The 26,152-nt window shown below is 40.6% G+C and overlaps 3 protein-coding genes across 4 annotated transcripts in view; 2 read left to right on the top strand and 1 right to left on the bottom strand.

Moving 5' to 3' along the window:
• The window catches only part of phf1.S (PHD finger protein 1 S homeolog), a 28,036-nt gene extending 13,423 nt beyond the window's left edge, over positions 1-14,613 (top strand). The window contains exons 13-15 of one of the 2 annotated variants that reach the window (XM_018233196.2): positions 719-816; positions 10,026-10,103; positions 12,748-14,613. In XM_018233196.2, coding sequence (XP_018088685.1) covers positions 719-816; positions 10,026-10,103; positions 12,748-12,991 — 420 coding nt within the window. In that variant the 3' untranslated portion in view covers positions 12,992-14,613. Of the gene's footprint in view, positions 1-718; positions 817-10,025; positions 10,104-12,747 lie in introns of those variants that run through there. The other variant, XR_001932964.2, reaches the window with a different exon arrangement.
• LOC121397765 lies at positions 2,956-8,385 on the top strand. The gene is made up of 2 exons (XM_041575212.1): positions 2,956-3,790; positions 3,866-8,385. Exon 2 carries the CDS (start codon positions 5,211-5,213, stop codon positions 8,043-8,045), a length of 2,835 nt encoding a protein of 944 aa, XP_041431146.1. The 5' UTR covers positions 2,956-3,790; positions 3,866-5,210; the 3' UTR covers positions 8,046-8,385.
• Positions 14,614-17,664: 3,051 nt separating the features above from the next.
• On the bottom strand, positions 17,665-23,568 carry LOC108700566 (protein CutA homolog). The gene is made up of 2 exons (XM_041574683.1): positions 22,902-23,568; positions 17,665-17,904 (listed from the first exon to the last, which is right to left on the bottom strand). The coding sequence occupies exons 1-2, from the start codon at positions 23,022-23,024 to the stop codon at positions 17,782-17,784; spliced, it is 246 nt and encodes an 81-aa protein (XP_041430617.1). The 5' UTR covers positions 23,025-23,568; the 3' UTR covers positions 17,665-17,781.
• Between the last annotated feature and the right edge of the window lie 2,584 nt (positions 23,569-26,152).

Raw genomic sequence — 26,152 nt, 5'->3', positions numbered from 1 at the left:
GGGGGAGCTGGGAAACTGACAATATGTCTAGCCCCATGTCAGATTTCAAAATTAAATATAAAATGATCAGTTTTCTCTTTTGAGAAAGATTTCAGTGCAGAATGCTGCTGGAGCAGCTCTATTACCTGATCCATTTTGAAAATGTTTTTTTCCCATGACAGTATCCCTCTAAGGGTGATTCATAAAAACCAGCATTAGGGTGGTTTTAGGCATTTTGGCCCTATGTGTTTATACAACTAAATAGATATAGGGCATGAGAATGGTCAAAATCTCCCCATGCCCTAAAAAAACACCTGTTGTAAAAAAAAAAAACCGCACTATTAACTGATGCATTTTGAAAAAAATATTTTTTTCCATGACAGAATCCCTTTAAAGCACAAAGCAAGAGACATGCGGCACAACTGATGCAGTTGATTAGGTGATCAGCATTTATTCAGCTCACAAACAAAACAGCTATTTTGTTTGTGAATTGAATTGAAACAGGAGAAAACATTACATTACAGGAACTAGTCGAAAAATAATTATAAAAGTTAAAAAAATATGGCTAACAGTGTAAAGATCCATATGTTAACGAAAAGAATCTCTAAAGCTTCTTTATTTAAAAAATAGTGGTGGGGATGTAGTACAGATGATGGCAACCATCTGTGGATATAATTGTATGTTATGTATAAAATGTTATCTTCTGTGGTGTAATTTTCTTTTTAATGTCTTTTTAAAGGATGTTGTGCAGAATCCATTTAGCTCTAACCAGGAGTACCAGGGATACCGTGGGAGCCCATACAACTTTAGGCGAACTGGAGCACGCTGTTTGCAAAAGTAAGGATATGAGACAATGTGGTTTTTAAAGCTCTGGGAGCATAATATCTGTATGTGAAAGTGACACTGCAAAAAAAAACTATTAATAGAGAGACAGATTGGTGTAATATTCATAGATATGTACTCTGTAGAAATCATAGGTGTCCTTCTATACCAACTGCTTATTGTGGTTATTGCAGGGATTTCTATGCTCTTTTCCTCCATCCTCAAAGATTGAATTACTGTTATTGCATTGATCCCATGTCCTAAAGGCTGCATGTGGAAAGAAATATACCAATCTCCTCTCTAGCTACCATACCTCCAATCATTGTAGAAAATGAAACTCACAAATGATCATACACCCAACTAGTGTTTGACTTCTGAATGCAGGGGTGTTACAACTACCAGCCCCCCAGGTGTTGCCGAAATGCAAACCTACAAATTCTCACATGCACAACTCACAGTGTTTTGACTGATGACTATAGGGGCCGTTTAAATCTTCTTTAAAATAATTGCAAACTAACAACACATTTGTATAGAGAACTAGTAGAGTAAAGGTACAGGTATCTGCTAATGGCAACACTTTGGATATGCGATTTTCCACATATGTTTTTTTTTTATAAAGACACACACACACTCAAACTTTAATACATATCTGTTTGCCATAAATGTACCTAGTATTTACCTTAACTTCATTTCGAAAGGAACCAGACAAAAGGAAAGAACCCAATTGTTGGAAAATCTGAAAGTAGTACAGATGATCTCAGTCAGAAGACATGGCTGATAGAAGGCAGAGATCTGGGGGTCATTGGGATCTGTCATTATTTTAGGAAGCATTCTGCAAGATTGGCAAGTTGCAAGATTCAGCATCTTAGTAAATGTGACCAAGCTGCACGTGCTGTTTTTTTTTTGTTGTTTTAAATAATCTTGACAAGAAAATCTTTTGTGCAACCTGAGTGCACATAACCCAATATAAATCTTATCAACACTACTTCACTGGGTTACTTTCTTCAGCCGATACAATTGGTTTCTTTTAAATGGGTGATTCACTTTTCAGTTAACTTTTGGTATGTTATTGAAAAGCCATATATATATATATATATATATATATATATATATATATACACACCAGTGTTCAAGTTGAGATTTTGATATAAGGGTTCTCAATTATTCAGTTGCTGAACTTGCAAACACTTTAATAATTATTGGTCTGTGCTCCCTTTTCTGCTTCTCTATGAAGTATAATCTTCATGAAAAGGCATTATTTGTATGAAACAGTGTTCAACATACAGGCTATTTTATGTGATTTTCTTTTATAGAGACCAGCAATGTTTAGGGGATTCGTTTTACTTAAAGGGGAAAATGCGAAAATGAAAGCTTCAGCATACTGAAATAAGAACCTTTCTAAATACAATCAATTAAAAATTCTGCATTGTTTCTGAAATAATCAAGTTTATGTTTACTATTCCTCTCTCAGCATCTGTTTCTCTTCATTCTGTCTTCATGCAGCAATTGGGTGTCAGATATTTATTGACAGTTACATCCAATATATCTTAGTGGAGCTCCTTTTGCCTAGAAGATGTATTAGAGCTCATTCTGATAGGAAAGGAACCCCCCCCCCCAACTGTAAATCTGACACCCAACTGCTGCATGAAGACAGTATGAAGAGAAACAGATGCTGAGAGAGGGATAGTGAGAATAAACTTGATTATTTCAGAAACGGTACAGAATATTTAGTTGATTATATTTACAAAGTTTCTTATTTCAGTGTGCTGAAGCTAATATTACATTTTCATTTTCGCTATAGTTCCCCTTTAAAACAAACAAACAAGTGTTTTAGAGTGGAACAAAACACTTTTACCATTAAAATGTTTAAGCTGTAATCTTATGGCTTCCAGACCACAGTAGAGGTGTACTAACATGGGCTGATATCCTAAGGCAGTGATCCCCAACCTGTAGTTCGTGAGCAACATGTTGTTCTCCAACCCCTTGTATGTTGCTCCCAGTGGTCTTAAAGCAGTGCCTTATTTTGAATTCCAGTATAGGAGGCAAGTTTTGGTTGCATAAAAACCAGGTGTACTGCCAAACAGAGCCTCAATGTAGGTTGACAATCCACATAAGGGCTACTAAATGGCCAATCACAGCCCTTATTTGGCACCCCAGGAACATTTTTCCCTAAGTCACCCATGGTCAGCATTCACCAACGGGTTAACTTCCCCCTGCAGGCCAGCGGACAGGACCTCCCACTATCAATTTAAAAGTTCCACCTCTTCCCTTACCCCCTAGTCTTTTTTGTCCTGTCCGGGCCAGGGAGAGGATAGCCTGTTGGATGAAGAAACAGGACTACTACAAGATTCAGTAAGGGCCTAATATTAGCTCCCCAGAGAAGGGGTCAGCAGGGGCTTACTTACATGCCCGTGTCTCTCCTCCCGTCTGCGGGTCAGGGGGATGCGGAGGAAGCATGGCCGTGTTGGGCGATGTTTGGGGCTGATCCTCCGGCTGGGCTGGTCAGGTGAAGTCTGAAGACGGAGTGCGCCATTAACTGCACGCCGCTTACTATAGAATGAGGAGATCGCCGTGGACCGGAAGTGACGCGGCGCGGCGGAAGTGACGCGGCGGCCATTTTGGATGAGGGCAAGAGCGCAAAAAATTTCAAAATGGGAAAAAGAAGGTATGGAGGCGGTTTTTGGCGCTAAAACTCCAGCGTCCTAGCCTGGAGAAGGCTGATTTCATTGGTGGGGCAGTCAGTGAAAGGAAAACATTGATTTATGCAGGAGTCTGACCTGCCCTATTTAAAGCAATACACACTTCCTGTGGGTGCCATTTTGCCATCAGTTAAGCTGAGCATTTATGCACACAGGTACGTGGGGGGTATCAGCTGAGTTTTCTTGTATTCTAAGACCAGTGGCTGATTACTTTTTTATCTATTCTCTTAACCAGTTTTTCCAATGGAACCTGGTATGACGGGGAAAGCCTCTCACCCTAAAGGGAAAAGGTGATGTATGAGGTCAGAGAGAATATGGCAGAGATGAAGGGCTCAGTTTCTAACATTGTTGTTATTTTCATGCAGCCTTCCTGCCACAGATGTAAGAAAAGACAAGTCTCCAGAGAAAACGATTTCTGCAGAGAAACAACAGGAACCTGGGTCCTCTGTTTCACAAGAAAATCAATGGGAATCCTTAGCCTCGGTGATAAAACAGGCAGTTATTCAGGGATTCCAGGAGGTGTCAGGCACTAAGAAAAGACCAAGACACCAGCATGGAAGACAGGGGGAGTCTTTTTCAGATGTATCTGAGGGAGATCTGTCATTTGACTCGGACGTCCTCTCTCAGGCAGGATCAGAGGAGGGCGAGATTGATTCGGAAGAGGAATCAACATTTGATTTAGCGGTGATTGACCCGTTAATAAGAGCAGTCAGACAGACTCTAACTTTTCCAACAGAAATGACAAAGTTGTCATCAGCGGATAAACTCTTTCCATCATCAAAAAAGAAATCCGCATGCTTTCCTGTACATTCGTCTATCAAGGAGATAATTGCGTCAGAATGGAAGAAGACTGAGAAAAGGGCTCAGACAACAGGGAAATTCAACAAGAAGTATCCTTTTGACGAACAGGATTCAAAAACCTGGGATTCACCACCTAAAGTGGATGCGGCTGTGGTGAGGCTGGCTAAGAAGACAACACTTCCAGTAGATGATGCGGCAGTCTTCAGGGAGCCAATGGAGAAGAAGATAGAGTTCAATCTAAGGAAAGCTTTTGGGTCCGCAGGGGCAGCCTGTAAACCAGCTGTTGCTCTGACTTCAGTGTCTAGAGCTTTGAAGGTGTGGTTGTCAGAACTTGGAGAAGCGATATCTTCTAATGTAAAGAGACCAAAGCTTTTAGAGATGTTGACAGATTGTAAAATGGCAACAGAATTCATATCCGAAGCTTCGATAGACCTAGTGCATTTCTCGGCAAGATCTATGGCACTGTCGGTGGCAGCCAGAAGGGCTTTATGGCTGAAGACGTGGGCAGCGGATACAGTTTCTAAAACTAATCTGTGTCAATTGCCTTTTGAAGGTGAGATGTTATTTGGAGAGAAGCTCGACGCAATTATTAAAAAGGTCTCAGGTGGAAAAAGCGTGTTTCTGCCACAAGAGAGTCAGGCAAAAAGACCACGCTTTGAGACGAACTACAACAAACCGAAGGATAAGTCATTCAGGACGTCTAAACAGTACAAGCCTGGTAGAGAGTATTCCAGGCAATCTTCTTGGAGATCAGGACATCCAAGTTCCAGAGGGGCAGCGAAAAAACCGGGATTTTTTTCCTCAGCCCCATCTACTTCCGGTCGACAATGAAGGTGGCAGGGCCCAGAACATGGTGGGTGGCAGGTTAGCCGATTTCTCTCATGTCTGGGCCACAACCATTCGAGACACATGGGTACGAAACGTGGTGGAATCAGGGTTTTTTCTAGAATTCAAGACGGTACCCAGAAGAGATTTTTTCATAAGGTCTGTGGTCAAGGAGACAGAGTCAAGCAAAGAAATAGCCCAGGAGTACTTGAAGCAGTTGTTCGAGTCAAGGGCAATAGAGTTGGTCTCTCCTCAAGAAAGACACACAGGTTTTTATTCGAAACTTTTTTTAGTAAAAAAGGCATCAGGCGCATTAAGACCGGTGCTGGATATGAGAAAGCTGAACAGATTCCTGCAAGTGAGAAAATTCAGGATGGAATCCTTAATGTCAATCATGCAAGTCATTTCAAGAGGAGATTGGCTGACGAGCATAGATTTAAAAGATGCGTATTTTCATGTTCCAATCGCACAGATGCACAGAAAGTATCTAAGATTCGCAATAGACGATGTGCATGTTCAATTCAAGTGTCTTCCGTTTGGTCTAGCCCAATCCCCGAGGGTGTTTACAAAGATATTGGTTACTCTCATAGCGGAATTAAGAAAGGAGGGCTTGGCGGTGTATCACTACCTAGACGACATAATGGTGGTAGCAAGATCAAAGGCAGAAGCAGAGATTCAGACTGCCAGAGTAAAGGAATTTTTGCTAGATCACGGTTGGATAGTAAACCTGGAAAAGAGCAGTTTAATTCCCGCTCAGACCCTACAATATTTAGGGGCTTTGTTTCAAACAGACAGAAATTTAGTCAGTCTTCCCTTGGAGCGTCAAGTAAAGGTGGTCGACTTGATAAAAGATTTCAGGAAAAGAAAGACAGTGTCCGTGCATCATTGTCTGAAAGTGCTGGGATCCATGTCGGCAACTATACAGATAGTGAGATGGGCAAGATGGCACTTAAGACCCTTACAGATGTTTCTTCTAAGAAATGTAAGGCAGCCTCATCTACATTTACAGAGGAGGCTGTTCGTACCACAGGAGGTAAAGAAGACCCTGTTATGGTGGTGCAGACGGAAGAATCTGGCAAGAGGAATGCCGTTGGAAGAACCAGAGTGGGTGATATTAACCACAGATGCGTCAAGCATGGGATGGGGAGCCCACATAGGCGAAGAAGTGGTTCAGGGCACTTGGAAAGGAGAAAATGTGCCGTCAAATCTACTGGAGTTGAGAGCGATAAGAGAAGCCCTCACATATTTTTCACACCTACTGAAAGGAAGACAAGTAAAGGTTATGTCGGACAATACCACAGCAGTAGCTTATTTAGCAAAGCAGGGGGGCACCAGAAGCGTGTCCTTGCTAAAGGAAGTAGAACCACTATTTCAGTGGGCAGAAGGTTGGCTAGAAGGGTTGACCGCGGTCCACCTTCCAGGGAAGGAAAATTGGAAGGCCGACTTCCTCAGTCGGACAATGTTGGACCCAGGGGAATGGAGCCTGCACGATTGGATTTTCGAAGACATAGTGAGAAAGTGGGGGCGTCCAGAGATAGATGTGATGGCATCCCCACAAAACCGGAAGTGTCACCGGTTCTTTTCAAGGTTTCCCTGCAAAGAGGCAGAGGCGGTGGACGGCCTGAGTCAAAGTTGGTCACAAGGCAAAATTTATGTGTTTCCACCATGCCCGTTAATTTGGAGAGTCTTGAAAAAAATAAGGAAAGACAGAGCAGAAGCCATTGCGGTAATCCCTTTCTGGCCCAGAAGGCCATGGTTTCCTCTTCTTCAAAAGCTGGCCATAGAGAAGCCCATGCAGATTCAGAGCTTTCCAGGTTGGCTGACGCAGAGATCAATCCAGATCCAAAGGCACAATCATCTAGCCTTGATGGCTTGGCGGTTGAGAGGGGAAAGTTAACACAGTTGTTTCAGAAGGAAGAAGTCATAGACTTTCTGTTGAAGTCAAGGAAACCAAGCACTTCCCAGCAATACTATAGAGTATGGGAGAAGTTTGTGGAATTTGCTACAGAGAGAAAAGAAGACCCTTTGTCTCCATCAGCTCCAATGCTGGTAGAATTTTTGTTTTCGGGGTATAAGAAGAGGTTGCATTGTAGCACACTGAGGGGTCAGGTGTCTGCAATTTCGGCATTAACAGGGAAGAATTGGGCAGAGAGACCGCTGGTGAAAAGATTCTTTAATGCCCTAGTAAGGGTAAGACCAACGAAAAGAAGTTGTCTGCCCCCATGGGATCTTCCCTTCGTCCTGAAGACCTTGTCTGAGTCTCCATTTGAACCATTGGAGAAGGCCTCCGTTTGGAATATGACGCTAAAAGTGATTCTTTTAGTGGCTGTTACATCAGCCTGTAGAGTGGGAGAGTTGGCAGCTCTGTCAGTTTCGGAGCCACATACAGTGATATTTGAAGATCGAGTTGTGTTGAAACCAGCATTCGGGTTCCTTCCAAAGGTCATGTCCAAGTTCCATATGGACTTAGAGGTTATTCTGCCTGCTTTCTTTCCAGACCCAAGATCTGCAGAGGAAAAGATGTGGCACACCCTGGATTTAGTAAGGGCTGTGAAGATTTATATGGAAAGAACAAAAGCATGGAGGAGATCAGAGCATTTGTTCATAATACCTAACGGGTATAGGAAAGGTCAAGCCCCAACGAAGAGAACTATTAGTTCCTGGATCGTGGCGGCCATAGCAAAGGCATACAACGTGGCAGGAAGAGGAGTACCTAAAGGGTTGAAGGCTCATTCTACCAGGGCATTGGCAAGTTCCTGGGCGGCGCAAGCCAGGGAGTCGCCAGAGAGTATCTGCAAGTCGGCAAGATGGTCGTCTTTAAATACATTTGTTAAACATTACAAATTGGATGTATTGTCTTCCCAGGAAGCTAAATTTGGGAGGAAAGTTTTACAGTCTGTAATGTCTTCCACAAATTAAAAGTTCTGTTTAAATGCATTTTTTGTCCCGCCCTCTGTTTTTAGCTTGGGTATGTCCCGTTGGTGAATGCTGACCATGGGTGACTTAGGGAAAACAGGAAATTGTTTCATACATACCGTAATTTCTGTTTCCTGGTCACTTCCATGGCAGCATTCACCGGGGAGTTTCCCACCCTTCATAGGGGACAGCTTTAATACTGAGACTAGGGGGTAAGGGAAGAGGTGGAACTTTTAAATTGATAGTGGGAGGTCCTGTCCGCTGGCCTGCAGGGGGAAGTTAACCCGTTGGTGAATGCTGCCATGGAAGTGACCAGGAAACAGAAATTACGGTATGTATGAAACAATTTCCTGTTTTCATGCTAGTGTTGCTCCCCAACCCTTTTACTTCTGAATGTTTCTCATGGGTTCAAAAGGTTGGGGATCTCTGTCCTAAGGTAATGAAAAGTAACAAAAAAAGCATGCCTTTGTATCAAAAAGCATTATGCCAAACTAAGTAGCTTTCGCCCGCTGCATTTTTCTAGCAACCTAAGGTGACGATGTCAAAAAGCCCATTTGCAGAATTTCCATTATTCTTCTTGCCCCAACTGTTCTCTTGAAAGGGAGGTGCTAGCAGGTTGCCACCAATAGTGCTCAAATACATTATGTGCGTCTGCTTATTTCCATGGCACTTTCTATTGTCTAAGGGGATAAACCGCAATGTAACATCAGTTTCAGTTAAGTATTACACATTTATTTAAAGGACACCTATCACAGCCAAAATCAAACACATATTAACAATCTGACCAGTACAACCTAAACATGTAATCAAACTACATATATAGTTTTTTGTAAAAAAAAAAAAACTGCAAGTTTTAAAAAATCCCTTACTTTGTCAAATGGGTTCTTTCACTGAGGGAGTCCATACAGTGACTATAACATGCAAAGTTCACGAGCATGCTCAAATTGTAGCACTGCCCTGAGTATTTTACCCAGAATGCCTTGTTTTAGTAAACTCCTCCACTAGAAGTATCAGTAGATTTCCCTATCTTGTCACCTGCTGGTGATGTCATTATGCAAATGAAGGGCACACACTAACTTCCAGAAGGAGGCAGCACTATTGAACAGCTGTTAACACTGATTTGTAGGGATGCACCGAATCCACTATTTTGGATTCGACCGAACCCCTGAATCCTTTGCGAAAGATTCGGCAGAATACCAAACCGAATCCGAACCCTAATTTGCATATGCAAATTAGGGGTGGGAAGGGGAAAACATTTTTTACTTCCTTGTTTTGTGACAAAAAGTCACGCGATTTCCCTTCCTGCCCCAAATTAGGATTCAGATTCTGTTTGGCCAGGCAGAAGGATTCGGCCGAATCCTGCTGAAAAAGGCCGAATCCCAAACCGAATCCTGGATTCGGTGCATTCCTACTGATTTGTAAATAGCTTAGAAACGTTTCTAAGCAACCAAGGAATTTCAACTGAGCATGTGCGAGATTTCAGAGCTGTGAGGATATAGGTAGGAGGAGCCAGTGAAATCCAAGATGCCTGCCTCAGCTAGAACTGCAGTGGAGATATTGCAGAAGGTATAGTGAGCTGATGATTTACATTATACAAACAATTCTAGCTATCTTAACAATCTGATTTCTTGAACTTTCACATAGTGAAATGTTTTTAGTTATGATTGGTGCCCTTTAAAGCTTATTTGGCAATAAATTCTACTGTGCTACAAAGTAAACTTTATTGTCATCTCAGCAGTATACGAATATACAGTGAGACGATAGGCTACAGAAACAGTCATTTATTTGTGGAAAAAAACTGCACTGGACAAAGCTAAACTCTTAAATGAATGGTTGTTGCACCTTACTAAACTGAAAGACACTTGCATGTATATAAGTAAACGAGTCTTTGTATTTTTGGGTTTCACAGGTTTTTACATTGTAGTGTAGTTTCCCTTGCCTACACTTGATTGCGCTCTTCTAATTGTGTTCTTTGTTTTCTAGCCCTCCAATTAGGATGTTCGCCTCTTTCCACCCATCTGCAAACACCTCAGGGTCTGTGGCTGCTTCGCTGCAGTCCAGGTAAGAGAGTAAAAATGCAGAAATGTTGATTAGTAATCGATTTCACATGTTTATTTTTAAAGGGAAGTGAACAAACCAATACGACTTGAGGAGAACTTGAGTTCAGAGACTCTTTCCAGATATTTTATATAACGTTCCTATTCAGTTACATTATTCATCCTTCCTCAAAATATGTAATAATGCAGGAAAAACAAGTTTTGAATGAATTTTACCTCCTAAAAACATCATTATGTCAGAGCTACAGAAAAAAAACTTTAACTAGAGTGAAATGAGGGGTGGGAATGTTTCTGCTCCCACAGGAAATGGTCATAGTACTGACAGGCTGAACTCTGCAGTAGCAGGAAAACCCCTCCCACCTTCCTGTCTGTGTGTTTCTCTCTCTCTGTAAGCTACTGGCACATGGGGGATTTGCTTCCCCACAATTAATGCCGTTTGTTATACAGACAGAAAGTTCCTTCTCTTAAAAACAACAGTGTTTAAAAACATATTACCCTGAGTCTAATACACTTATCAGCAGGAGAGTGGTGACTGACATTAAAGGAGAACTAAACCCCCCTACCAAAAGCCCCCCAATCTCACAGGCATTGCCCCCCCTCTCTCCCCGCAATGTGCTTTAGTGTTACAAGAACCCTTTTAAAGGACAAGGAAAGTTAAACTAAAGAAGTAGGGTAGAAATGTTGTACATTATGTTTTGGGCTTCTGTACCAGCTCCAGACAACCAAAGCCCTTTAGCAGTAAAGATCTGTGTCTCCAAAGATGCCCCAGTAGCTCCCCATCTTCTTTTCTGATGATTTACTTCACATGCTCTGTGCTGCTGTCACTTACTGAGCTTAGCGACTGACTCAAAATATACAGTACACATAGTAGTAATTAATACAGACAATTACTACATGGCAGCACAGAAACCAGTGCAACTAGCATCAGAATTTAATAATCAGCCCTGTAGCATCAGCTTATATTACAGACCAACCTCATTTTCTGCTTGATAATTTGTGACAACCCCTAAGCTTAGCTTCTCAACAGCTGCTCAGAGCCCACTGAGCATGTGAGTGTCACAGACACTTTCCAAGATGGTGACCCCCCCCTGTGACATGTTTGAAGTCCTGGATCATTGCTGCTAATAAGAAGCTGAAACTTTAGGTTGGTGCAATAACTTCAGTATATAAAACATTGCATTTTAGCCCTATTAATTTTTAGGGTTTAGTTCTCCTTTAAAAATTCTGAGCCTTAAATGCAGAGAAGTGCAGCCGAGCTCCCAGTCGCGTGTAGTCCTCTGGTCTCAATGCGGATTTGTGCATGCACCGTTGAATGGCAATACCTGACTTGACCCCAACAACCACATCGCGGAGAGGCGAGGGGGGCAATGCCTGTAAGATTGGGGGGGAGGGAGTTCAAAGTTTAATGTTTCTGTCTCTGGGGTCTCAGTCTGGCAGCTCAGTGAACCAGGTGCAGTATGAACTGTTACAATTTGCTACATTAGTTGATAGTTAGTTGACACATTTCTCAGCAGCATCTCTGGAGTATTAGCAACTATTGTATCAATTATAACAGCTGCCTGTAATGAAACTGAGGGATTTTGCTCAACAGGGACAAAGATAACAAATGTATCAACTAAATGTATCAATTTAAAATAGTTAAGAGTCTGTGACTCCCCCTCCCAGAGATGCTTTAGAAGGTGAAAAAAAACATTTACACTTCAATATTATAAAAACGGTCACAAATAGAAAGTAGTTGGAAAAAGTCTTTATATCTGGTGAACAATCTGAAACCAACTGATCTGATAAAAGTGTTTGAAGGTGAACAACCCCTTTAAAGCTGATGGTCAGAAGTACTGTGTCGTAGGATGCTGGGAGTTACAGAATACAAACAGCACTGCAACTGTTTGTGATTAGAGAACATGATACTGATGTTCAGAAACACTTTATCATAAGATACAGGGAGTTACAGAACCGCAGCTGTTGTTTTGGGATTGGGGAACTTAATACTGATATGCAGTATATCATAGGATGCAGGCAGTTACAGAAAAAACTGAGAAAAAATAAAAAACATTGACCCTAAAGGTAGTAAAATGGTTTAATGGCTTGTAAATATTTGTGGTATATATAATGGAGACCATTATACGCAGAAGAAGATGGGGGAGGGGCTGGGGCTGCAGTTGCTCAGTTCTGCTCGTCACTCACTGACATCACCAGGGTATGCTAATTAGGAAATGCCGACAACTTCCTCTGAATCTGCCTGAGATTCAGGAAAAGAAGTGAAGGAAAGAGAAGGTGCTATATCTGTGACTAACAATTCTCCATGAGTGGCTTACATCTTAAAAAGGTGACTTGAAGGTACCAGAGAATTCTAAAAAGTCTAAAATGGAACAGTTGGAGGTACCTGAGGTATAAAGCTAAACATATATAAAGATGATTCCACCATGGCAAAATTGATGAGCTTGGATGACCTTCTAATCATTGCGACTAGATAGCCCAGCGGGATCCTACTTGATGTAGCTTGTGTCAGTGGAGATACTTTTTTGTAGAGCAGGCTGGAAATAAAGCTTAAATGCTGGATATTATTAATTGCACAAGTTATGGTTAGTACTGGGCAATTCTTTTTTTAATTGCTTATTCATTTCCCCCTCCTTTTTTGCATTTTGTAGTGGAATCTCTTCTGAAGTTCAGGAGCCTCCACTCCTTGGTGAAATGATGGAAACTGCTGTTCCAGCCCCTGCCTCCCGTGACAGCCCCCAGGTCACCCCTTCTTTGCCTTCCTCATCTGTATCTTCAGAGGACTGTGCATGGCTTGGATCTACAGAGCAAGGCATGCGTGTGTTGGCACGCAGGGTCACTGCTCAGGGAGCAGTGCAGTACCTCGTCGAACAGGGAGCAGGAGACGTCTTTTAAAAGCTCCAATAAGCTTATGAGGAACTTGACCATGGATGACTTCATGATTTCTGCTTTGTCTTGCATTCACTTCCTGTGAAGATCCCATGTCCTCCATATTGCTGCTCTCCATGGTTTACTCCGAACTCTCCCTCTAAAAGCATGTATATAGCAGTGCCTGTGCTTTTTGTTATGTCGTGTGTGTTATTTACAGTGTTCGCTCCCAAAAGACTGCATTATGATAGGAGAGGCTGTTGCAAGAGCAAAATCTCAATATTATGCCAGTTCTGTTTTATCATTTCAGGACATTGTCTTAGAAAGAACATTTTAACTCCGGTTCTATAGATTCTAAAGGCTGGAGTTAGCTAAAGGGGTGGTTCACTTTTAAGTTAACATTTACTGTGCTACAGAGCTGCCAATTCTAAGCAACTTTTCAATTGGTCTTCATAGAATTATTTGCCTTCTTCTGACTCTTTTCAAATGGGGGTCACTGATCCTATCTAAAAACAAGTGATCTGTAAGGCAACACATTTATAGTTATTGATACATATTACTCATCTTTCTGTTCACTCCGTCTCCTATTCATATTCCGGTCTCTTATTCAAATTATTGCATGGTTGCTAGGGGAATTAGGACCCTAGCAACCGGATGGCTTAAATTGCAAACTGGAGAGTTACTGAATAAAACACTATCTCAAAAACCATCAAAAATGAAAACCAATTGCAAATTGTCTCAGAATATCCCACTCTACATTATACTAAAAGTTAATTTAAAGGTGAACAACCCCTTTGTGGGCATATTTAAGCACACCAGGGAGGTAAACGTTGATGCCTTGTCCCAATAGGCATCTACATTCAATCAAGTCCCAAGTACAATGTTTTGTTCCAGCCTATAGCAATAGACAGATGTAGAACTGATCATTGAACTTACTGATTGGTACATTCTATAGCCTCACAATAGGGGTGTTCGTAGAGCACTTACAGTTCAATTGTAGGATATGATTTAAGTTCTAGACTAAGGATTTATTCATATGACAGCTTGGAAACGTTGCACCTACACTATTAGAAAATCTCTTATTCCGTTTTAAAGGGATTCACATACGATATGTATATGTCACAACTTTTCCACTTAAAATACCACATTATAGAACATCTACTTTAGTTCCAGTAAATAAGTACCAAACTTAGTAGGCACAAGAGGAATAATGTTCTGTCTTTATGGCAGTGATATAAAAACATGCTTTTATCTGGTTTTTTTTTTTTATCCTACGGCATTTGCTTCTAGCAAGGATGGCCTAGATATTAAAGTAAAATTGAAACCTGTTTGTTACCCTATGATAGTTATCCAGCATTATAATCGTTCCTTCACCTCGTGTGCCATTTTTTTCTGAATGTACAGAAAATACTTGTTAGACATATATAGGAATAGGGAGCCACGTTATTATTCTATATGATTGTGCTACAGCATAGGAACAGTTGTTTAAATTATTGAAAAGGCACCTCTAAATCTGATTGATGGCTGCCTGTGATGTCTAGTGAAGTTTCAGCAAAATATTTGTTCTCTGCATTTTATTACCATGGCTGTTTTGTATCTTTCTTTTTTTTTAATTCATAATCTCTGGCATAAAGGAGTGTTTTCTGGTTCTTCTCTCTAGAGTTATTTTTTTTCATTAATGAATTATAACGTTGCCACTCTCCTTTACTAGCTTTAAAAGGGACCTATCAGGAAAATAAAAATTTAATATATGCTTCAGCATACTGAAATAAGAAGTATTCTAAATATAATCAATTAAAATCTGTACTGTTCCGGAAATAATCAAGTTTATCTTCACTATCCCTCTCTCAGCATCTGTTTCTCCTTCATTCTCTTTTCTTGCACGAGTTGGGCGTCAGATATTCATTGACAGGTACATCCAATATATCTTATGGGGGGGGGGCTCCTTTTGCCTAGCCCTAGAAGATATATTAGAGGTCACTATTAAAATCACCAGACATCATGTCTCTCTACATGCAGAATTTGTGCAAAATTATTTTGTTTGTACTGGAATCAGTTATTTGAGTGAGCTCTAATTCATCTGCTAGGAAAGGAAGCCTCCCTATAAGACATAATGGATCTAACCATCAATGACTATCTGACACTCAATTGCTGCAAGACAGAATGAAGAGAAACAGATGCTGAGAGTGGGAGAGTTTCTCTTCCACCACTGTTTTCCTGACAGAGCTGCCATGATATAGTCTCTCTACTTGGCATCTGTATACCCCTCCCCATGTGTGACATCACCAGGCAGGCTTGAGCTTGCAAAATAAAAAAAAAAAATGCTGCACATGCTCAGTAGGACCTTATCTGCCAGCAGGGCTTTTAAGTCATGCTCAGTAAAGAGAGTCAAATAAGGGGACTGCCTCAGAAAACAAAAAAGAATAGGAGCTTCATGCTGGTAGAGGAAGTGGATGATCTGTGCTATGCTACGAAAGAGGTTAGACTGAATGCTGAGCGTGAAGTATGTGATTTTGGGGAATGGAGTAAATGTTTAAAGGTTTTCTTATACTTTAAAAAAACAACATTCATTTACCATTTTTTAAAGTTAAAAATAATACTGCTTCTGGTAGGAAATAAAAATCCACCATTTTGAACTGTGCTGCACGTGACTTCAGGGGGTCACTAATTCAGTCTTTCACCCACCTTGCACACAGGTTAGACTAGCACAACAGCACCCCAAACGCCAACCGGGGTTGCAGCTAGGCTGGGGGGGAGGGAGGCGGGCGGGCCTTTCTAGGGTAGGGAGGTGGGTTTTTTTTAATAACGGGTTTACTTCTCCTTTAATATATGTGATATGCTAATGTGACTATTTCCCCGCTCTCTCTAAAAGGAAATAACTCACAATACAACAAGGTATCAAACACTCTCGCTATAGTTAGGGTTAGTTCCTACTGATTCAACAAGTACGCCAGCAGCTGAAGGGTTAATTCGCATACACACAGACTAGCATTTCCATTCAGCATGCAGAGGGCTAAGCCTCACAATTACTCATTTTCGGGCTAGGTTCGTTTAGCATGAAAGACAAACTTATTGTATTTTATATTTAATATTATAAAAGGTACAGTGCACATTTACAAAAAGATGTTACAAAAGAAACCTACATTAAGGGGCAGATTTATCAAAATGTGAGTTCAGATTTTAATAAATAAAAACTCACCCATGTTACATTCTTTCCTATGGGAATTTTCAAAAAATGGACCCGCGCACTCTACCTGAGTGTATGGACCGAACCAAGAATATAATGACCATTACTACTTATATGGTCACTGCTGTGTGACCTGAGTGCCCGAAGCCCATCATGTTTAGACTGGGAACTTTAAATTAAACCAATACCCAGCTTTTGATATCTCTGGTACTGTATAACAGGTAAGGATTTTAGGATAAATGTATTTGAGGTTATGTTATAGAGTGACCCCTACATGGGCTTTCCCTCCTCCCAGGGCATTACAGGTTGTGACACCATTTACACATGGGTAGTTTCAGACTTTAATGAAAATAAATATCTGTTTCTGGTACTTGCAGAATGATGTTCTGGAATACCTTGGCCTGTTTATTACCTGATAGGCCTGTATCATGACCTGAACATATCGCACAAGTCATTAAAAAGAGCCATACCGTTTCCACATGCTGTAATGGTGAGACACTTGTATCATTGGCTGAATTGTTGCATGTGTGGCATCCTCCGCCAATTGCACTAACAATTATGCAACTTGATCAGTGTTTTGCTGTTGTGTCTTACCAGCTATTGATACCCTGTACCACATGGCAGTCATCGGCCAACAAAAAGCAACTTTACTTTCCTCTGAATTCATCTATATGACTGGCCAAACATCTCAGTTGCCTGATTGTTCCGGTGCAAGTTCAAGGGGCCGATTCACTAAGGGTCGAATATCGAGGGTTAATTAACCCTCGATATTCGACTAGGAATTAAAATCCTTCGACTTCGAATATCGAAGTCGAAGGATTTAGCGTAGATAGTTCGATCGAAGGATAATTCCTTCGATCGAACGAAAAAATATTCGATCAAATTCGATCAAAAAAAGTTAGGCAAGCCTATGTGGACCTTCCCCATAGGCTAACATTGACTTCGGTAGCTTTTAGATGGCGAACTAGGGGGTCGGAGTTTTTTTTAAAGAGACAGTACTTCGACTATCGAATAGTTGAACGATTTTTACTACGAATCCTTCGATTCGAAGCCATAGTCGAAGGTCGAAGTAGCTCAAAAAAACTTCGAAATTTTTTACTTCGAATCCTTCACTCGAAGTTAGTGAATTGGCCCCCAAATGTTTGTTGGTAACGTTTCAGTAAAAAAAAGGGGGGTTGTGGGTTTCAGTAAAGGCATATGTGGAGCGGTATAGCTGACCTATTTAGTTGGATTTGATTGGACTGGCAGAGCAGTGTGGGGGGCCAAAATGCACATATTTCTCAATCAAAATCAAGGAGTAGTTAAACTAACATCAACTATACCCCCAAAATGAATACTTCGTTCTTGAAATTGGCAATTTTTTTATTTAGAATTACCCAATGGCACATAGTACAGTTATGGGACCTGCTATCCAGAATGCTCGGGACCTGGGCTTGGTTACGCATCGTAACACTTGGTTACGCATCGTAATATACTGTGCACCATAACCCTAAAGAACACATATTTGTTCCAGAATTAGTTGTAACCTTATTGATCACAAGTATGCACGTTCACTTTATGCAACAAAAATACTTACAACAACATTTTAAAAGTAAAAGGAAGACCACTGCAAAACAAGGCACAGAACATATTATTTTGGAACAATATCCCCAACCCATTTCAGGTATGGAGGGTTCCCCTGCTCTATTGGGAGGCTGAGGACCTCACAGACTTCATAAGAATGCACAGACAAAAGAAAGTTCGTAAACAGAAACTACAGCAGTCCTCAGATATTTTACTTTGTTGTGTCAAAAGTGCACATGAGCAGATTGTAAGCACTTCTATCATCAGGCACTCGGGTAGATTTCACCACACTGATGGCTGCATAGCCTGTCAATTAACACATTTATCCTCACTTAACATATTCTGTCAATGCAGAAACTTTGGAAGATCTGGTCTTAATCATCTACAAAGAAAATGGAAAATCAACAAAACAAATGTAGCACTATATTTTTTAAAGAAAAACATTTTTATGACAATGAATGGTAATGAAAACCTGTTAACAATGAACTCTTTGGGCAGTATTGCTCCACTGATCATGAACTGCACAGAGCGGGCAAGACATTATGATAAACACACTTAGGGCTGAACTCCACGGCATTTTCGACGGATCGGTGAAACGCAGGTGGCAAGTCGGATGCAATCACAGGTGTCAAAATATAATTGGACTCAACGAAAAGTCGCAGGTAAAAATTACACAGTTAGACTGTCGGATGAAGACGCTGCTTTCTGCGTTCATATTGGACTCTCGTGTCATCTCGGATGTAATGTTGTTTTTACCTGCGACTTTTCATTGAGTCCAATTATATTTTGACGCCTGCGTTTGCATCCGACTTGCCACCTGCGTTTTGTAGCCGCGTGCCAATCCAACGAAAAATGACTGCGTAATTCAGCTGTTAGATATCGAGTTTGATAAATAGGTCAGTTCGATACCTCAGATATCAGAAAAAACAAATCTAACTTCAGATAACTTTTCTAGATCCCCCAGTTCCTTCCAGTGTCGGACTGGCTCGGCGGAACACCGGGAAAAACACGGTGGGCCCCGACCCTCATGTGCCCGGGCCCGACCCCCTCTCCCACATAATGGGATTCTAGAAAAAACGTAGTCTTTTTCGCCGGCACATGCACGTAGCGCCGAGCGGCGTCTCATAGTAGGGGGCGGCGGGGAGCGGTCCCGGTGGGCCCCCCAGTCCGACCCTGGTTCCTTCTATGATAAATCAGCTCCCTAGTGTACCATCTTAGGGGCATTGCCTGGGAACACCTGTTAGTTTATTAGAAAAATTATGCATATTTTTTTAGGATGCTTTCCATCTCTTAGGGGCGTATTTATCAAGGGTCGAATTTTGAATTGAAAAAACTTCGAAATTCAAAAGGACCAACCGAAATAAAGATGAAGTTGAATAGGTCTATTTTCGAATGAATAGGTCCATATTCGGCCGAATTCTAATCGTTCAAATCGAAGGAATAGCGCATTCGATCTAATTCAATTTGAATTTCCCCCCCCAAAAAACTTTTTTAACTCCAAATAGTTTCTAGGAAGTCCCTCATACGCTAAAACAGCAATTCTGCAGGTTTTAGATGGCGAATGGTGGAAGTTGAATTTTTAAAGAGACAATACATGATAAATTTTGATATTCCAATTTTTACATTTTTTTCAAATTCGAATCGAATTTGGACTATTCCCTAGTCGAAGTACACAAAAAATAGCTCAAAATTGTAATTTTTTTCATTCAAAAATTCACCTCGACCTTTGATAAATCTGCCCCTATAGGTGGCCATTGGCCATAGACATTACAATTACAATCTCGCAGGAAAAATCGTTCATTTCAGTACTAACTGTTTGCGCTGAATTGTCATATATAGAGGTAGAAACAATAGAATTCTACATGTATCTGATTCAGCACTAATAGTGGGCGATGTTCAGGTGCCTTTATAGGCACTAAGCCTGATTGACAAACCGACCGATATCCAAGTCCTCTGCTATATCAGTCGGCTTATCTCCCACCATACACGCACTGAATGATTTGGGGAGATCAGTCGCCCGGCATCAAATCTTCTCTTCGAGGCGACTAATCTCCCTGAACTGCCTTCCGCCGTCTAGAATGTAAATCGCCGGCGGGATGGCACTCAGATCGCTTAGTTTTCCGAAGTCGCCCAAAGTTGCAGGAAACTTCAGGTGGCTTCAGAAAATGAAGCTCTCTGAGTGCCATCCCGCTGGCGATTTACATTCTAGCCGGTGGGAGGCAGTTCGTCGAGATTAGTCATTGTAATTTGTAAATTGAGGAAAAACAAAAATTGGGATGAAAAACTGAGGTTTCACTGTCTACCCGTTATTAGTAATGTAATATAGGATAACTGTGAAGAAAGAGCTAATGTGTTAGCATGAATTCAGTATAGAATTGTATATAAAATACAAACAGAAAAAATCTTTAATGCATGTAAAACATTTTGCCTTCAGAACACTTTAATAATTGTATTCAAATAATACAGCTCTCCAGTTGCAGTACAATACCCATTAGAGTTGAGCAGCAATCATGCTGAGTATAGTCCACAAAAGTAAAGGGCTTTAAATCCTCAGTTATGAGCAGTTGCTTTAAGGAGAACTAAAACCTAACTAAAGACGTAGGCTAGAAATGTACATTATGTTGGCTACCAGCCCAAGCCAACCACAGCTCTTTAGTTGTAAGGATCTGTCCCTCCAAAGATGCCCCAGTAGCTCCCCAACTTCTTTTCTGCTGATTCACTGCACATGCTCTGTGCTGCTGTCACTTACTGAGCTTAGGGACCCACTCACAATATAATGTTTATACAGAATAGAAATGTCACAAAATAAGGCTGATTAGTACTTAGTACAGATAATTACTAAACCTGCTCAGAAACCAGTGCAAATAGCATTAGAATTTAATAATCAGCCCTGTAGCATAAGCTTATATTACAGTCCAACCTCATTTTCTGCTTAATAATTTGCAACGACCCCTAAGCTTAGCTTCTTATCAGCTTCTCAGAGCCCACTGAGCATGTGAGTGTCGCAAACAGTTTCCAAAATGGTGACCCCCTGTGACAAGGTTGAAGTCCTGGATCATTGCTGCTATTGACAAGCTGAAACTTTAGGCTGGTGCAATGAATCCACTATATAAAATATGGCATTTTTGACCATATTCATTTTTAGGGTTTAGTTCTCCTTTAGCTACAGCACATGGCCCAGCTGCGCTAAGGCTTGTACCACAGGAGATGCCATAGCAAGATATTGCAGATACAATAACCAAGGTTAGGTCCCCACGGGATGGTGGGCCTGGGTACAGCCATACTCTGCCCTGGTAACTATGTCACTGTATGAGATCAGCCTTTGTAAAATCCAAACAACAAATGCACTTTGCGTCGCCATTAAGAATCACAAGTCCCATACTACTAAGTAAGCAGGGTCCTACCCCCCAGGAAGCCCCAGTTATTAATCCATTAGTCATATGGTCCCATGGCCTGAAGGATCCAGACGAGTAGAATGGGGCCCAAATCCACTCCCCACAAGCACTGCCCCCTTCAAACCACAGAAATCAGACTTTGGGGGCTCCTATTGCCACAGGGCCCTTGACTGCAGTAGCATCTGTAACAATGGTGGCCCTGACTGACTGCTGAAAATGGAGTCAGATGCAGAAATAAAATCACACAACTAACCTAAAACAAGAAGTCGCCATTATATGTTGAATAATGCACCTCCTTTTATAAAATATTATAAGTCACCAAAGAGGCCAAAGGCTGAGACATGGAATCTAAGGAGACTTCTAATATCCTTATATTTTACAACAAGTGGTACACTTATATGGCTCTTGTGTATATATATATATATATATATATATAGTATTTATTCAAGTGATTTTACATCTTAATCCGACGTTTCAGTCCCACCTGATGGAAAAATATATATTATTTATAGAAAGGTGTAATTTACATGCAGGTGATTTGAGGTATAATATTTACACAGGCTTCTAACTTTTGCTCCACAAGACCCCTGGGAGGAAAATAATTATTAGCTTGACAGAACACAGTAAATAAGTGGGTTACTGTCACTGAAATAAACAGTGGGTGCCTAATTATTCTTTTTAACAAATATGTTTTATTTTGTCCAAATAGTTTACCTAGTTACATATAGGAACAGTAACACCAAAAAATAAAAGTGTATCAAAGTAATTAAAATATAATGTACTGTTGCTCTGCACCGGTAAAGTTCTGTGTTTTCTACAGAAACTCTACTAAATTTATATAAACATGCTGCTGTGTAGCCACGGGGGCAGCCATTCAAGCTGTAAAAAAGGAGAATAGGCACAGGATACACAGCAGATAACAGATAAAGCACACTACAAATGATTTACTTCATAATAGAGATGGCAATCGTTGCCCTGCCCTGAACTTTATAAGCTTCTGTATAGCCATGGGGCAGCCATTCAGTCTAAAAACATGAGAAAAGGCACAGGAGATAACAATATAAGCTCTGTGGAATACAATGGGTTTAGTTCTTATACATAACTAAATGCCATTCACCCAGCTCCATGCAGGACTACAGACTGAATATTCTTATTTATACAAATAGGACATATCGCCAAGTAATATTTTATTTGGTGTTTTTTTGATCAATAGATACAACTCTTGAATGAAAAAAAAAACAACTGGTCCTTTAGTTAACAGTATAGTATTATAAACCTGAATTAAAATTCAGGTCCTCATCTACAGAGAAGCAATAACAAAAATATGTCATATATTTAGTGCCTTCCAAAAGTATTCAGTCCAATAATAAATTATTTTCTGAGTATCCAATTCTACACAGAAGTAAGTGTGGCACCTTTACTGATTTGACTACACAGAAGTTATGTTCTCTGTGATATTTTAATGTCAACACTGTGAAAATAAAATGTGTATTTTTCATGAGGACACAGGGTCTTAGGGATGATAATACTACAATATTTAAGGATTTACATGATTAGGTTCATGTACTACAGTACTAATATCTCTAAAATATGGTCTCTGAGGTATGGAGATGATGCCGTTTGTCTAATATGTGCCTTATCTTCCCATTTGTGTTCAAAAAAAATTTGTTGTTTAAAAATAATGTATAAATGAATGGTTTTATTTACCAAGGTTGCATAAAATTGATTGGAACTATAATCAATAAATTGATAAAATTATACTCATGTTCATTCATGCTCAAGATTTTATAGCAGTTATTTTATTATATATTAACCAGTCTGATACATACTGGCCAATGTCTTTGGCCACTGTGTCATTAGGACAGGTAACATAGGCTGCAGAAAGAGAACCTGATACATAACTGTCAGATGCCATGGAAAAAGCTCACATGAGACAGAAGGAACACATCTATAAGATTTTGACCTGTTGGTACTACACCCCCGACAGATTGCACAAATTGTTTCCACAACATTCACCCCTATGTTGGAGGAATTGTGGAGCTCGGGGCACCATGCTCCACATTTTTTGGGATTGCCCAGTAATCCAACCATTGTGGACTGAAATCTCTCAACTTTTGGGCCGTATACTACATAGTCCAATACCGATGGACCCCATCATCTTGCTGTTAGGTAAACCTATACCACGGCTGTGTAAATGTGGTCAAGCCTTGGTTAATCAAATTCTGACTGCAACCCGCCTAGCCATATCTTCGCACTGGAAGAACTCTATGCCACCGACTCTATCTGAGATAGTGACTAGAATTAATGCAAATAGAGCCTTCGAAGCAGGTATTGCAATGCTATCTAATACTATGGATCGGTTCACTGATATTTGGGACATTTGGGATTTGAGAGATTTAGCTGCCAATGGGACGCAAGGAATCCACCCCCCATCTACCAGCTAGGCGTGAGAGGCTTGATGTGCCGTTATATAATTTTACTTAGTGAAGGTGATTTAATGCACTAGTACAGTCTGTCCCGGAAATAGAGTACCGGTTCTATTTCGATTTAGCACACATCTAATCACTCTGACGACTGTGGTGTACTGGGTTTCTCTCCTGGTTTCATCTATTTGCTTGTCTGTACCTTTATCTGTATCCATTGTATATGCTGACCTACAGAAGTGTAATGTTGCATTGTTTAATGTGACTTTTGTAAAACCAATAAAAATCTAAGTTACAAAAAAAAAAAAAAAAAGAATTAGAGAAGATGCCTATTACCTCTGCTTATATATGCTAATTAAAGGAGAACTAAAGCTCAACAAAAATTGGCTAGACACATTACACCTTAGAGTTCTGTACCAGCCCAAGGCAACCACAACACTGTTGTAGTCATGACCTATGCCTCTGAATACACTCCCAGTAGCTCCCCATCTTCTTTTCTGCTGATTCACTGCACATACTCTGTGCCACTGTCAGTTACCTGAGCTTAGAGACCAATGCACAACACACAATATATACAATATAACATTTACTAAAAAAGACTGTAAAAGTAATTATGTTTCAGATTACACACCAGCATTGAAATCAGTGCATTCTGCATCAAAACATATTAATAAACAGCCCTATAGCATCTGTTTTTGACAAGTGTAACCTCACTTTTTGATAATGTTTATCATATTTATGATTTCCGATCCATAAGCTTTGGAGAGTTGCCTGGAGCCCACTGAGCATGTGCAATGTCACTGGCACTCAAATTATGGCCTAACAAGATTCCGCATGGTAAGCTCCTGTTGATCATTACTGCTATATGGCTGCTGAACCTCTTTAATGGAATACTTAATTCCTAAAGAAAAATTATAACTTTAGACTTTTATGGGCTTCAATTCTCCTTTATGTTTGTTAGAACTTGGAATGTGTTTTTACCATACTCGACACGACTGTCAGATGAAGACGCAGTGTGCGGCGTTCACACCCGACAGTCGTGTCAGATACAAGTAGTTTATACCTGCATTTTTTCTATCACTCCCAATATATTTGGCGCCTGCAACTTGTCGCCTGTGTTTTGTTGCAACGCAACAATCCGCATTGTACCCAATGCACAATGATAAACCGCAAAACACAGGTGAGGCCATACCATTTCATCCGTTATAACATGACTGAAGCATCATCCCACAATGCAGAGCCCTCATTTCAAGCCACTGATAAAGCACTACAACAAAACAACATGTATAAATTCATTTTAACTGACTAAACGTTTTCCTTTTTATTTTGTATTACTATTTTGTAATTACAGTTTATCCACATGTCTTTGCACCTGAACTCCATCTCTACTCAGACCATTTCTTTATTGCCTGCCTAATTATATTCTATATAACCTGCTTCAGGGTAGTACCATCACAAATTTATTGGGCCAGTTGCAGAAAGCCCACTATCTTTCCTCTATGCCAACTGGCACCTTAAAATGGCCCTGCACTAGTGCACATCTTAGAAGAAACACTGGTTTTCGTAGGATGTAGACAACACGTGTGCTCTAGCAAAGCTACATTCCTCACAGGTCTTGATTTGGGATATGTTGTTTTAAAATATGTTTATGCTTTTGTTACATGTATGAACTCTTCCTCTCAACTCTTTGTTCTTTGTGCAGATGCATCTATGCCAAGGAAAGTTCCAATGTACATTAGTGGTCTTAAAGATAACTGTAAATAGGACTGCTGTCTGCCACTTTCAATTCTCTTCCTAGGTGATCCTGACTCTTGCAACAATGTAGCAGAAGGAAGCTAATTAACAAATCTATCCAAAAGAATACAAGGCTATCTTCTGCAACATTGCTCCAAGAGAAAGCACCTGTAATGCAGAAAGGGGCAGACTTAGGGTAGAGCTACATGGGAGTTTTGACATCCGATACCTTCTGTTCTGACGCGACGAGAGGAAGCTCAGGCATCACATCGGATTTGCCGAATCTAAGGTAAGTAATAGGAATGTTGAACATTGTTGGAGCGTGCATCCGACACGAATGTCGGATGTGAACGCTGCATGTTGCGTCTTCATCGGACAGTCTTGTCGGATACAGGCTGTGACAACGTCCAACATTCCTATTACTTACCTTAGATTCGGCCAGGCCCGGACTGGCAATCTGTGGTTCTGACAAATGCCAGAGGGCCTGCTGTAAGATGCCATAGATAGTGACTATTAAAGGAAAACTATACCCCCCAAACAATGTAGGTCTCTATTAAAAGATACTGAGTAAAACAGCTCATGTGTAAAACCCTGCTTCATGTAAATGAACCATTAACATAATAATATACTTTTTTAGTAATATGTGCCATTGGGTAATCATAAATAGAAAATTGCCATTTTAAAAAATAAGGGCCGCCCCCTGAGATCGTACGATTCACTGTGCACACAAACAAACCACATGTAAGGTCACATGAGCCAATTAACAGACAGAGTTCTGCCTTTTGCTTCCTCACTTCTTCCTGTTACAGTTAGTGTTGTAGTATTTCTGGTCAGGTGATCTCTGAGGCAGCACAGATAGAGTCACGAAATGGTGGTTCAAGGCAAG

This window comes from Xenopus laevis, chromosome 8S, assembly GCF_017654675.1.
Source record: "Xenopus laevis strain J_2021 chromosome 8S, Xenopus_laevis_v10.1, whole genome shotgun sequence".
In the NCBI taxonomy this organism is placed as follows: Eukaryota; Metazoa; Chordata; class Amphibia; order Anura; family Pipidae; genus Xenopus; species Xenopus laevis.
The sequence above is the reverse complement of the archived record's forward strand: the minus strand, read 5'-3'. Positions and strand labels throughout refer to the sequence as shown.